At 54.4% G+C, this 13905-nt stretch overlaps 5 protein-coding genes across 5 annotated transcripts; 2 read left to right on the top strand and 3 right to left on the bottom strand.

Moving 5' to 3' along the window:
- Positions 1–108: 108 nt before the first annotated feature.
- LAESUDRAFT_757303 (Phosphoenolpyruvate/pyruvate domain-containing protein) lies at positions 109–785 on the top strand (the record flags this gene model as incomplete). Its single annotated transcript, XM_040912283.1, has 5 exons — positions 109–247; positions 302–344; positions 398–453; positions 511–616; positions 686–785. 5 exons carry the CDS (start codon positions 109–111, stop codon positions 783–785), a joined length of 444 nt encoding a protein of 147 aa, XP_040766315.1.
- A 743-nt stretch (positions 786–1528) lies between these two features.
- On the bottom strand, positions 1529–5440 carry LAESUDRAFT_712679 (uncharacterized protein; the record flags this gene model as incomplete). The annotated part of the gene is made up of 4 exons (XM_040906918.1): positions 1529–3128; positions 3192–3343; positions 3394–3468; positions 3521–5440. The coding sequence occupies 4 exons, from the start codon at positions 5438–5440 to the stop codon at positions 1529–1531; spliced, it is 3747 nt and encodes a 1248-aa protein (XP_040766314.1).
- A 720-nt stretch (positions 5441–6160) lies between these two features.
- On the bottom strand, positions 6161–7010 carry LAESUDRAFT_42760 (uncharacterized protein). Its single transcript, XM_040902417.1, has 2 exons — positions 6429–7010; positions 6161–6305 (listed from the first exon to the last, which is right to left on the bottom strand). Exons 1-2 carry the CDS (start codon positions 6921–6923, stop codon positions 6264–6266), a joined length of 537 nt encoding a protein of 178 aa, XP_040766313.1. The 5' UTR covers positions 6924–7010; the 3' UTR covers positions 6161–6263.
- A 243-nt stretch (positions 7011–7253) lies between these two features.
- Positions 7254–8379, bottom strand: LAESUDRAFT_648611 (kinase-like protein; the record flags this gene model as incomplete). The annotated part of the gene is made up of 3 exons (XM_040904119.1): positions 7254–7898; positions 7962–8236; positions 8295–8379. The coding sequence occupies 3 exons, from the start codon at positions 8377–8379 to the stop codon at positions 7254–7256; spliced, it is 1005 nt and encodes a 334-aa protein (XP_040766312.1).
- Positions 8380–9820: 1441 nt separating this feature from the next.
- On the top strand, positions 9821–13759 carry LAESUDRAFT_742299 (glycosyltransferase family 2 protein; the record flags this gene model as incomplete). The annotated part of the gene is made up of 24 exons (XM_040911187.1): positions 9821–10008; positions 10033–10473; positions 10524–10665; positions 10725–10795; positions 10850–10957; positions 11010–11056; positions 11111–11173; positions 11232–11271; positions 11325–11397; positions 11457–11492; positions 11543–11693; positions 11751–11823; positions 11881–11929; positions 11981–12109; positions 12161–12238; positions 12294–12389; positions 12438–12494; positions 12549–12679; positions 12734–12879; positions 12931–12945; positions 12998–13034; positions 13091–13348; positions 13401–13508; positions 13566–13759. The coding sequence occupies 24 exons, from the start codon at positions 9821–9823 to the stop codon at positions 13633–13635; spliced, it is 2607 nt and encodes an 868-aa protein (XP_040766311.1). The 3' UTR covers positions 13636–13759.
- Between the last annotated feature and the right edge of the window lie 146 nt (positions 13760–13905).

The following is a 13905-nucleotide window of genomic DNA, read 5'->3' as shown; positions in this document are numbered from 1 at the left end:
TCGAGGTACGTCGCGCTGTGTTCTACTCGATCATATCCTTTCCGCTGAACGCGACCCGACGGGCAGGCGGCGATCAAGCGCGAGCTCGCGTTCGCGCCGTACGCGGACATGATCTGGCTCGAGACGAAGCGGCCGGACCTCGAGCAGGCACGCGGGTTCGCACGCCGCATCCGTGAGCAGTTCCCCGGCAAGTGGTTCGTGTACAACCTCTCGCCGAGCTTCAACTGGAGCGCGCAGGGCTTCTCGGGTGCGTCTATCACTCCTTCGAGAGTGGCTGGATGGATGGCTGATGGAGATGCAGATGCGGACTTGAAGAGCTTTGTGTGGGATTTGGCTAAGGAGGGGTGAGTGCGCTGTTGCTGTTGAGGTGCTAGCAGGGTGCTGATGTATGTGACAGCTTCGTCCTTCAGCTTATCTCGCTCGCGGGACTGCACTTGAACGCGGCTGCTACGTGTACGTGTTGCTTGCTGGTTCAAGAAGGGGGCGCGCTGACGACCAGCGGTATCATAGTGGAGCTTGCTCAACGGTATAAGACCGAGGGCATGAAGGCGTACGTCGAGCTCGTGCAGCGCAAGGAGAAGGACCTCGGCTGCGACGTGCTCACGCACCAGAAGTGGTACGTCCCGTTCTCCCGTGCTGACCTTGCAGCAGGGCTATTTTAACTGACACGTGGTGCGCGATGCAGGAGCGGCGCGAACTACATCGACCGTATCCTCACGACGATCTCAGCGGGCTCGTCGAGCACGTCCGCAATTGGCAAGGACTCCACGGAGCACCAATTTTAACAGGTTTTACTCGGCCTTCTCAGCCCTTCCGCGATCCTTGCCGCACCGCTCGCTTAGCATCCTGTAGGGCGTGCTGCGGCGAGCAACTGAAAATGGCATCATGGCCTCGGACGCGGGCGCGGAGGTTCGTTGTGGCGCGCGGCGCCATGCATTTCGATCGGGGGCAAGTTGTGTTACAGATGCGCGCAAAGGCGTGTGCAAATTTACCGACGCGGTGTGTATATATGTAGTAGTGATAGTAGTAAGACAGCGGTCCGAATGGAAGTGTGTAGAAACAAGAGATGGAATAAGTATAATATGGAGCGGGGTGCGCTTTTAGGTATCGACACAGAATGGGTAGAGCGGGCAAAGCGAGGAGGTAAGTGAAGTGCTGCGTATGTACAACCTGAAGGTATCGGCAAGCGCACGTCGACGTGCGGCGGGATGTACAGGAATAGTTAGGATTAGTGCGCAAGGAACGAAGGAAGTGCAAGAGAAAGGATGAACAGAGAAAAAAACGAATGCAAGTGAAAGCGAAAGCGAAGGTTGGCGGATGGAGAGCCGCGGCGTGCGGCTCTGGAGGGGGACACAGACACAGACGGACTCGGCCCTCCAGCAGAAGAGGGTTGCGGGAGTGTCCAGTACGGTCACTGTCGGATCGTAAAACCACAGTCAGCATGAGAATACTGAGACACACGAGCGTCGAAGAGCGAGCCAACATCACAAGCACGCACAACTTGAGGCATCTTATCACTCGTGCACGTTCAGCGCATAGTAGCCATCGACTGATCCAACGCGCGAAACTGGAACGGCACCGCCATCACAGGAGTGCCAGGGAGGGGCACGGGCCCCATGCCCGCACCCAACTTGGGCGACACGATCTCAAACTGTGACACGTCCACGCTCGGCCGGCTCTCTATCGACGAGCTCGAGCTCGACCCCGAGCGCCGCTGCTTCAGCGCGCCTCCGCCCAGCCGCGGCGGCGACATGCCCGGCGTGAGTTGTCCCCCGGACGAGGAACCCGCCGTCGAGATCGACGCAGATGACAGGCTCGGGCTCATCCGCAGGCGCTGTGAACCACGCCTGCCGCCGCCATTGTTGTTGTTACCGTTCAGGATGTTCGACTGGCTGCTCTGGTGGCGGAGCACGTTTTGGCTTGCTGCGAACTCGGGCAGCGCGGGGCTGGGCGGGATGTCAGCGAGCGCAGCGGAGAGCGACGCAGCTGACGCGTGCTTCATGCTCCCCGGAGAAAAGATGCTCCCGTCCATGATGCTCGGTCGCCGGCGCCGTACCTGCCCATCACCCAGGAGCTCGATGCTCGAGCCTGAACTGGAGCCTTTCATCGATTTGAGGATCGACTTGCGAATACTGCCCTGCTTGGTGTCCGGCAGCCGGGGCGACGGCGAAGCGGACGGGAACTGTGGTGACGCAGACGGCGATGGAGCGGCGGACGGAGGCAGTGGAGGGAGCGCTGGCGATGACTGGCGTGGGCCATCCATAGGAGGCGTGCGGTTGGGCACGAGCGCGTTCCGCGCGTCCTGGATGAACTGCATACTCGACTTGCGCCGCGGCTTGGGCTGAGATTGTGCCGAGTCCGACGACGAGCCATACTCAAACGGCCTCGGCGACTTGGATACTGATCGGGATGTCCGCCGACTGGTAGTCTGATCGTGGAAGGTTGGCCAGTTTGGCGAGGACCGGCCGGACTCTGATATTGGCGTGGCGGGTCGCGATATCGACAGCTTGCTGTTTGTTTTCCTCCACAATCTCTTGATGTTTTTCATACTTACGAGGGACGATCCTTTCATGGGTTTTGTGTCGTCGGAAGCGACAGAGTCGATGGAGAATCGACTGGACGGTGTCTGTGCATTTTGTCGGTCATTAGGGTCAAACTGGTCATAGGCTCCTACAGACACTTTTCGGGGTGGAGGGGGACGAGAACTGCTCGGATTTGCTGCTTGGGACCCCTCCTGGTGCATTCTTGATTGCCGTTCTTCTTCATGAAGTCTGCTGGCCTCGGCTTCGGACGGGTACCGCCCGAATGGGTCAGGAGAGAGAGGGATGATAGGAGAATCGAGACTGTTCCGGTGGATCGTCAGTAGCGAAGGGGGGATAAGCGGAGGGTACAAGTCATCGTCGTGCTGACGTGCCAGCGTTTCATTGGAAACAGTACCGGAACGCGATCGCGTGGGCAACGCGCCTTGCGGCGGTTCCGTCGTTATCCCGTTGAAGGCAATACGAGGCGGCGAGGGAGGACGGCTCTCGGATCCTGAGCGCGACTCGGACGGCAGATGCCCGTTCATCTTCAGCGCAGTGTAGGGCACGGCTGGCCACAACGCACCCGCTAAGAGCGACGTGAAATCACTTCAGAACCGAAGGGGTATATATTAGCGTTCCTATATGCTATCTACATCATAAGCGACTGACCCCTGCAAAGGAGAAGATGGGTTGGTCTTCGCAATCGGCTTGGGTGATGCGCCCCATTGAGGTGGCGGCGACAACGTCGCGGAGAAACTGGGACGTCGGGGGTTATCTATGGCATCCAATTGTAAGCGTCTAGGAGATAGCGCGACAAGATTCTGTTACAGCATGTTCAATAGGACGTTTCAAGATGTATTGTGAGACCCACCCTCTCGATCTCGTCAAGCTGGGCCTTCATGATGAATTGACTACGCCGACGATCATACGGATCACTCTCATCGTACTAGAAGATTCTCTTGAGCCTTCAAATGGAGAGAAGATATGAATGACCACACCTCGATGTTGTCTTCATCCACGGTTAAACCCAAGTCAAGGTCGTCAAACGACATTTCTTCGCCCTGTTCCAATTCTGGGCTCTCTATCGTGCTCCCCTCCTGCTCGACATCCTGGACATGCTCGACCGACGGCTCGTGCACATCTTCGGTCAGCTCCTCAATTGACCTCGCAGGAACGGCGTCATCGACAAATGCCATACTGCCAGGTCTGCTCGGCGCGAATGGGCTACCCTGCACGGCAATACCTTCGCTCGAGGGCATAGACGGTGCCAGGTCCAGGGGCGGCGGAGGATGCCGCTTGACAGTGCCGGTCGTGGTAGTCGATGACCGACGCTTGTCCGGTACAGGGGAAGAAGGGATCGAAACAACCAGTTGTGGTCGCGAGTGTCGACGCCATAAGTCTGCAACCTCAGCCTCATCATTACACTCCTCGTTCTCGTCCGATTCGAGGTCGTCCGGGAGAGCTGACATGGCCGCGCCATCCAAAGCCAAGTCTACGACATTGCGATTGGTCTGCCGTTTAAACTGATGGGGTTGCGACTCAGAATGGAGGTCTGACCAAGTCTGCACATCGTTGCCAAAGACATCCGCTAATGGGTCGCCATGCGCGTCGACGTGGAGCTGAGCGGCCGGGTCGGTCTCTTCATGATCTTCCTCCTCCTCCTCCTCCTCCTCCTCATCCTCGAGCTGGGTGTAACCCTCCTCGTGGACATCAGCAACATCTGCGCGAAGCTCACGCAGGAAGGCAGGTACAGACTCGGTCTCCCTCATCCGTGTTACTAGCTCCAGATCAAATGGGGCACTCCTTTCCTCAGCCTCGCCTCCAACATCTTCACTCTTCTCTGATCGTGATTGGGCTCGTAATCTGGACTCCAATCTACTTGCCGCACGCTTTGCCTGATTGACTTTCCTGCTCCTCAGCCACGGCTCGTACCATGAGGCCTTCTGGCGGTCGATGTCGAACTCAAACTTCGCAAGGATAGGTATCAACGCGGGCGAATGCAAGCCTGATAGGATCAGTTCGTGGCCTTCCATATCGGAGACCGAAGACACGGATTCTGGGGGTTCAATCCCAGATTGCGAGGAGAAAACGGAATGGGAGGCTGTCGACGGAGTGGGAGTCATCGAGATCGCAGACAAGGGCGGATCCACCTTTCCGGGTGACAGAAATGGCCGTAGAGACGAATTAGAGGAGTCTTGCAACGATGAGGTGGCTGCTGGTGATGATGCTGCGAGTCCCAGGCCGATGGGTCGAGGACCTGCCGGCAGGCTATCCTCTTTCTCTGCCTTAACGACGCGGTGCCATATGCGTCTCCAACTGTCTTCAGATATGCGTGGACCTGGCTCGTCATGTTCAGTGCCATCATCGGGGCATCCACTCGAGGGTTGCCCAGACGTGAGGATGAGGTATAAAACTAGGCCGACCGTGCTCGGCAGCGCGTATTCCTTCGCGATGGCCGCTAGCTGACTCGACAGCGTCGAATACACAGGAACAAGGATGCCACGACGGAACTGCATATGGTAACCCGATGCACCGAATGGTGGTAGGAGAAGGTCAGGTTCGTCAAGCGCATCAGACTCGTGCGGTAAATGGGCAGGGGGAATTACGTGAAGCAGATACTTCGTTGATGACGCAGTAGAGGCGAAGCTCTGCACTGATGCTGCGGAAGGTGAAGGGGAGCGTCGAAGGTAATCCGAAGACGACGGCGACAGTGACGAAGCAGGGACCAGCGGTGAGGTGGTCAGGGTGGCGCTATAAGATATCGCAGGAAGAGGGGTCGATACACCCAAGGCGTTGGCTAGCTTGGCGAGCTTGTGAGGAGTAAGTGGGGTCCGTGGCGGAGCCCATGCAGGAGTTGACACGGCAGAGGTGGGCGAATAGTGCGAAGAGCCATCGTCAGAGGCCGTCGTGCGAGGCATTTATGTTCGTTCGTAAGCTAAGATAACCAAGTCAAAGGCACTGCGATGTGAGCATTAAGGCTGAGCGTGAACAACGAAGCCGTGAGCACCGAGCACGAATGTATGTACGAGAGGGCGCGTCGGGATACGCACTATGTTAAGCAACGTACTCAAAGTGTGTATCCCTTAGTCCGGCAAATGCAGCAAGGACATTAAGAGGCAGACTAGGTCCACCTTACCAGCGAGCAGATGGTGGGAGGAAAGCTGCAAGCCGAGAGCCGGGAACAACGAACTGAGGTGTTGCTGTTGCTGCTACAACCGTTAACGCTGTCTGCACCAGACTCTGCCCAGTTCCCCTCATCGCCCACGTGCTGCCGCGGATCTAAATTGATCGCATCCCAGATACAGATTCTACCGAGATCGGCAGGCCCCAGCCCTGCGCGGGCGGTCCTACATAGGCCCACTACCTCAGAATATTCATTCTCATTCGAGCGCAAGCATGCTGGCAAATTTTGCAACATATCAGCATCTCATGCTCGACGTCGCTTGATGATCATGCGACACGTCAATCAGTCAAGTTGGGAGAGACAGCCATTCTACGGTCAACAATCAGACGAGGCATCGCGACTGTTGGTTTGATATCGCACACATTTGTGGCACACATAGTCCAAACATACATTAGGACTGCACGTAAGCTACGAACAGGGATTTGCAGATAGCTCGAGCACACAGTACAGACAGAGGGAAGAGACGCGCCTGATCAGAGATATCCGGCAGAGGAGGGTGGTATAAAGGCCATGTTGACAGATGCGACTTATGAGAGAGTGGGGCGATACCGACAGCTTCACTTGATCTTTCCGTACTCCATCAACCTTCCCTCCCAATCCTCCCACCATCCAACGAGATCAGACGCGGCGCCCTCTCCCATCCAACGCGCCTTCACCAGACCCAACCAACGTGACGGCCGAGTACCGAAGAAGTGGAAGATAAGAGGATAACAAGATCAAGCAACGTATGCGTGTAGGGACAAAGAGATGACCAGGGAAAAGGAGACGTGGAAAGGAACGGGGTGGGTGATGTGGTTTGTATATACAGACACTGGAACGTGATGGAGTGGGACTTGCACGAACACTAACATCGCAACATACGGCGCGAGGGAAATCTCTTGCACGACGGTGGGAATAGGACAGCCAATCCCCACATCAACCCTCGAAAGGAGGATCTCTGGGAGAAGGGCTTGAAAAGAAACGAGCGTCCGTATGGGAACAAAACCGAGGCGATATGGCGCATGACGACCAGCGGGCGTGTGGCAAGCGGTCCCTTGGCGAAGAATTCTAGTAAGGATGGGCGAATGCGGAGATGATGAGTTGTCCGCAAGCCAGGATATGTGTGGTGTGAACGAGCGGAACAATGACCAGGTCATAGTCGGTCGAAAGGCTGGATGTCGTTTGCAAGCTTCTACGACCTCGACGGACCGGACCTGCTCCCACCACGCAAATTCCATGGACTGCCCCTATCTTGTTCTTCTCCAAGAGCGCCGTGGACCAATATGTTAAATCGACAACCGTGGCGCCAAACACGACAGGCGACCAAAAATAAAACCGAGCAGTTCTCCCTTCACCTTCCCTCCGCCCCCATGCTCGGTCGTACTCCGGACGCGCTCAAGAGACCAAAACCCCTCATTGTGGCCGAAAGGGTTTACCAGTCTCCGCGGTTGATCCTCTGCTGACCGACCGCACCGGCAGCTGCCTGCTGCTGCTGGCGAGTGTGCGAGCGCAACCTGAGATAGCGATGATCAAAACACGACCATAGCGCATGTGTTGATCGTCGAAACTTACATCCGGTCCGGCATGCGAGGCTCTTCTTCTTCCTGGACGACCTTGCGACGACCAGTTCCTCTAGCGCTGGAACTAGCTCCACCCTCCTCTTGGTTCCTGTGGACGCTCCAGTCGAAGACATAGTCGTACTGGTAGCCTTCACGGACGAAGAGGTCTCGGAACAGCTTGCGGAGGTAGGAGTAATCAGGCTTGTCGTCGAAGCGGAGGGCACGAGTATAATTGAGGAAAATGCCGAACTCATTGGGGAAGCCACGGCAAAGCAGGTCCGTTGGGGTAGTCATCTTCTTCTCCATGATACGGTCGTATTTCTGCTTCTTGGTAGCAGCCTTCAGGCCCTGCCAGGGCAGTCCGCCTCGAAGGAAGTACATCAGCACATATGCAAGAGACTCAAGATCATCACGGCGAGCCTGCTCGACACCCAAATGGGTGTTGATGGACGTGTAACGAGCCGTTCCTGTCAGGTTCTTGTTCTCTCTATAGGGGATGTGAAGATGAGTCTTCGGGTCTCTGTACTTCTTGGCGAGACCAAAGTCGATGACGTTGACCTGGTTGCCACGCTTCCCGATACCCATCAGGAAGTTGTCGGGTTTGATGTCACGGTGTATGAAGTTACGCGAATGTATGTACTCGATGCGGGATATCTGACGTGGCGCACATGAGTATGAGGAAGACCATGAAGAACAATGACGAAGAGCATGACGTACCAGCTGGTCTGCCAGCAGAAGGACGGTCTTCAGGCTGAACTTGCGGTTGCAGAAGTTGAACAGATCCTCGAGTGATGGGCCAAGGAGGTCAATGACCATGGCATTGTAGTCGCATTCCGTTCCAAACCATCGGACAAAAGGGACTCCGACGCCGCCAGCCAAAGTCTTATACACCTTGGACTCGTACTCAAGCTGGGGGTGCTTCGCCTTGACAGACTCGAGCTTGATGGCGACCTCCTCGCCAGAGATGATGTTCACTCCAAGGTAAATGTCACCTTTGCCTGATGTTAATACCACAGCACACGGAACATGAGACGCCACGCCTCGACGCACCGAAAGAGCCTGAACCGATCTTCTTTCCCAGCCTGTACTTTCCACCGACCCGAAGGTCCAATCTGAGCGATGACGAGTCGGCCATTGGGTATTTTACTGCAGTTGACCAAAAAATGAAGGTAAGTTTCAAGGATTCAAAGAATGAGGGGAAGAGAAAGAGCTGAGAGCGGCGGTTACGCGTCGGTAGCCGCACGACGCTGGCCTGGGAGCAACAAACTCTGTGCACTGCACAGAGCATGAACAGCCCTTGATCGAGTACAACTATACACTCGAGGACGGTCGTGAGCTGGACGCGGACGGGGCATCGGTATGCAAGCCCTCGGCCGTGACGGCGAGGCGTCCGCGAGGCGATGATGGCTGCCCGATGCTGGATAAAACCGAGGAATCGGAAAACAATGAATACTCACCGTAAAACAGAAAGGATTGAAACGATAGGACGATTGCTAGTGGCTAGCTGGGGAGTGGAGGGATGAGAGTGAGTGAGGGTTGAGTACAAGGGAGGAAGAACGGCGGAGGCAATGTGGCGGGCTGAGGAGCGTGGGAATATTTGTTGTTGAGCGGCACGCCAGTGGGCACTCCCATCGATGGCTGACCCGTACCGGCGTTCTTCCCCTTCCTTCTGCGTTCTCGCTCAGCCGTGTGGCTGGACTGGCTTCCTTAGGAGCTGCTCTCGTTGCAAATGGGCCAGAAGTCTGCCAGTCAGGTATATCCGCGGATGAATCGAGAACGAACACGATCGTTCTAAGGCCTCGGCGGCCCAAACTCTCCTAGGATAAAGCGCACTAGCATGCATGCGACTTATGCATACACTTGTCCCCATTTGCTGCCCGTTCTCTGTTGCACAGCGTCAGGCGCATGTGAACGTTGTGAAGTGTCGTGCTGACCGAGTTTCTCCCGGAACCCGGCGGGTGCCCTTTATGCGCTTATGGCTTCAATGGTCCGACGCGTCGTGCTACCGATGGTTCATGTCAAGCAGGTCGATGCTACGTTGATGCGTTTCCGATGCCCTGCGCCGCGTGATATTTCCGGTTCGTTGGTATGAGCGGTCGAGTTGCTGCCTCCGGTTCCTGAGTTGAGAAGCTTGTGCCCCGGGTAGATGCATGTAGGCACGCTTCCTTGCGATCAGTGTGCTGCGGAATCGTGCTGTTGCCTGTCGTTTCCGAGTTCCATGTACATCTCCTTGCAATTACATAAAGCTTGTTCTGTGCGATTGATATTCACGTAATATGGTGTCCCGAGATCTATCCCATGATCTTTGGCCTCACGACGGCCTGCGATGTGAAGGCGTGCGCATGGCCACGCCATGGATGGATGCTTGGGAACGGCAACAGTTGCCATTTCTAGAAGGAAGGGAACCTGAGGCTGCAACTCTAACATCGACCAGTGTCGCTGGCAACGCTGATACCCTCCCACTGCTGGAAATATACCCATCCCCTCGTCCCTGGTCTTCTCTCCCGTCGCCCTCGAGCTTCGTTCATTCCTTTCTCCGTACATTCCTTCCGTGATACCAACTTGCGCGCGTCCCAATGGCTTATCGCGCGCAACCGCAGCACGATCCTTACCGTCCTCGTCCGGGCAACAATGCCTACCCAGATTACCCTCCCACCTCTAACAGTCTCGCGCCGGACTATCCCCCTGCCCCTCCTGTTCAGCAGCCTCATTCTACCGGCCAAGGTTACTACCAAAGCCCAGCGCAGACTTACAACTCTCAACAGTGGGATGGCGAGTCGTACAAGAGTGCCTGGGCCAACTCGCAGGCCCACCTCAATCCGAGCTATGAAATGAGCCAGGTCGATCTGCGCAATACCCCTCCTGTCCCGTCCCTCGATTACAGCCAGTATCAACTGGATTACCCGCCGATGCAGCAGCTCAGGCCGGGCATCGGCTGGTCCGCTGTCCGCGAGAAGCTGCTGAAACAACGCGCCGTGAAGCAGGTCGAGCTGCAGGAGGGCAATCTCGTGCTGGACATGCAGGCCCCCTCATTCATCGTTCCCAAGGGCATGGACCATGTCGAAGAGATGACCAAATTGCGGTACACGGCGGCCACTTGTGATCCTGACGATTTCATGCTCAACAAGTATTCTCTGAGGCCGTATCTGTACAAGCGTCACACAGAACTGTTCATTGTAATGACCATGTACAACGAAGACGAAATTCTGTTTCTCCGCACTATGAACGCGTAGGTGATATGAGATTTGATCGTAAGACATCGCTTATTATTAGACGCAGCGCCCTCAAAAATGTTGCACACCTCTGCTCTCGTACTCGTTCGAAGATGTGGGGACCCGACGGCTGGAAGAAGGTCGTTGTATGCGTCGTGTCCGATGGTCGAAGCAAAGTCAACAAGCGCACTCTCCAAGTCTTGACCTTGGTAAATCACTCAGCTGTCATATAAAATGAAGGGATTGTCATTCTTAAATGTCGATATAGATGGGCTGTTACCAGGAAGGTGTGGCCAAGGATACCGTTGGAGGCAAAGACGTCACGGCGCACATCTTCGAGTATGCTTAGTTCTATTGCCAGCTCATATATTCCGGCTGATCGATTATTCCTAGATTCACCTCAAATGTGGTTGTATCAGAGAAGGGTGAAGTCTCGACGGGGGCGTGCCCTGTACAAATCATATTCTGCTTGAAGGAACAGAACAAGAAGAAACTGAACAGGTCGGTAAAATTCATAGATTTCTGCGGAGCTTCACTGCTGATCTACGAACAGCCACCGGTGGTTCTTCAACGCTTTCGGTCCACTCATCAAGCCAAATGGTGATACTATTATTGGATAAGCCTGTGGGGGATCTGACGTCTCCATTTGTGTAGTCTGCGTGCTTTTGGACGTTGGTACCAAGCCGACTGGGACGTCCATCTACGATCTCTGGAAATGTAAGTCAAGCAAGCTCAGTTCACGTACATTATATGCTTATTTGAATGTGGCATATAGGCTTCGACAGGCATTCTAACGTCGGCGGAGCATGTGGGGAGTAAGTGATCCGGCATCATTAGTACCAGTATTCAGTATCTGATCCTCCATTAGAATTTGCGTCGAGAAAGGACGCGCTTGCTGGGATATCATCAAAAGCCCGCTGGCAGCCTCACAGAATTTTGAGGTAAGTTATAGGCGATAGCAATCTGTCTCTGGCTTCAATTTACACAAATTGCGCTGCAGTACAAGATGTCCAACATTCTCGACAAGCCGCTGGAGGTAAGTGGGAAATTGCAGTTTTGCGCGGACTTTTACAATACCCAATTTAGAGCGTCTTCGGCTACATTAGCGTGCTGCCTGGTGCATTCAGTGCATACCGTTACAGGGCCTTGCAGAACGGCCCGGATGGGAAGGGGCCGTTGGCCTCCTACTTCAGGGGTGAGACCATGCATGGTGGCTCGAGCGGCGCAGGGTTGTTTGGTACGCGTCTCTCATCTGTGTCGCCTTGACTACGCGTTCACAATATGCCAATTTCAGAGCGGAACATGTACCTTGCGGAGGACCGAATTCTGTGCTTTGAGATTGTAACGAAGAAGAGGGAGGCTTGGATGTAAGTGCATTGCGTGGCCCTATTTGCCTCAGCATTGTCTCACAGTATATTGGATAGCCTGAAATATGTGAAGAGCGCGAAGGCGTCTACAGATGTCCCCAATACTGTATGTCATGCCATTTGTGCAACTGAAGGCCAGTACTAACTGCTTTCACAGGTCCCTGAATTCATCTCACAGCGCCGTCGCTGGTTGAATGGCTCGCTTTTTGCCACGGTACATTCTACTGTGTTCTTCTGGAGGATTTGGACTTCGGGACAGAATCCTTTCAGGATGTTGCTTCTCCAGGTGCTTATTCACACCTCATTCAGTCACGCAGTGGCTAATCATGCTGTTCAGTTTGAGTTCATCTACAACGCCGTTCAGCTCCTGTTCACCTGGATATCCTTGGCGAATTTCTATCTGACTTTCTACTTCGTGAGTCACTCCGTCACCATAGCGTATAATGTGCACTCATTGCCGCTGCTTTCAGTTGGTCGGTACCGCCACGTCCGGCAATAGCACCGAGAATGCCTTCTCTTGGATCAGCAAGAGCGCGGGCGCTGCCGTTTTCGAGGTCTTCTTGAAGGTCGCACGGTCATGTTGCTCTTGAGATCTTTATTGACTTCTCTCGCAGCTGTATATTGCTCTGATCTTCGTGGTAACGGTGTGTTCGCTTGGCAATCGGCCGCAGGTCAGTAGCTTCCTCCAATCGAAAGCTTCCGAATACTAATAATATTTCACTCAGGGCTCGAAATGGATCTACGCATTCTGCATGCTACTCTTCGGCTTCTGTAATGTTCTTACGCTGTGGTGTGCTGCGTATACGGTGTATGAAGCGGTCCCGCATACCCTGTCTGGCTGGAAGGACTTCGACAAGTGAGTGACGCATCATAGCTATGTGACATATTCCTAACGGGGTTCGTCATGTAGCCTCATTGAGACCAGCTCGACTTTCCGCGACATCGTTATTTCATTGGCGGCAACATATGGATGCTACTTCTTGTCGTCCTTCATCTACCTGGAGCCGTGGCACATGTTCACTTCCTTCATCCAGTACATGTTCTTGCTGCCTAGTTGTAAGTGTTGCTGCCTCTTGGTCCAGTCGCGCACCTAACGCATCTCTCTAGACGTCAATATCTTGAGTAAGTGAAGACGAGTGTGTCTGCGAAGTTGATTTGACGAGGTATCTGTCAGTGATGTACGCCATGTGCAACCTGCACGATGTCACCTGGTCCGTCTACGACATCAACATGCCCTCAATGACGTCGCTGATTAATGTTCACATAGGGGAACGAAGGGAGATAATGGCGCTGCTAAAGACCTAGGCGGTGCAAAGAAGGTGAAGAATTCAAACGGCAAAGAGGTCCTGGAAGTCGAACTTCCCACCGCACGCGAAGACGTCGACCAACTGTGGAACGCATCCCGCTACGCTCTTTCGGTGAAGCCTCCTGAGGAGAAGGAACACCGTGATGCGGCCACGAAGCAGGCGGATCACGATCGCAACTTACGGACGAATGTCGTTTTGTCCTGGATTGCAACGAATATGTGCGTTGCCAAGTAATATCGTCATTTCTCGAGTTGACAGGTCATTCTTCAGGGTGTTGATCTTGGTGTTCACGTCGACTACCTTCCAGAACTGGGCCGATAGCCTGCTCAGAGAGGATGACACCTTCAACCCATACCTCACGTTCCTGTTCTACTGCCTGTATGTCTATATGCCATTCTATGCTCCTCCAGCTTCAAGCTAATCTCATGTTCGCAGTGCGGGCCTTTCGGCCATCCGTTTCCTTTGTTCTATGATGTATCTAATTCTCCGTTTCATTGGATTATAGTGACAGAATGTCCGACGCCATTCATCTTGTGCAACTTCTGGTTCCCCCCTGCCCTCCCTGAGCGCTGTCTTAATCACTCGTATGACGAGCGGTGTGCTTCTACCTTCGTGTACTACCAATATATACCCATCTTGCTATGTTTCATGTTCATATGCATAAACCCACTTTGTTGGGATTATTGCAATTCGTTGGATCTGAGATGCACGATGAGCGCTTAGTCGCTGCAGTAATTGATCGCGACGTAATAAGAAGTGCCTGCGGCTGCTCTCT

The sequence above is a fragment of the Laetiporus sulphureus genome (genome assembly GCF_001632365.1).
Source record: "Laetiporus sulphureus 93-53 unplaced genomic scaffold LAESUscaffold_10, whole genome shotgun sequence".
Taxonomy (NCBI): Eukaryota; Fungi; Basidiomycota; class Agaricomycetes; order Polyporales; family Laetiporaceae; genus Laetiporus; species Laetiporus sulphureus.
This window is presented reverse-complemented; position numbering and strand designations above follow the sequence as displayed.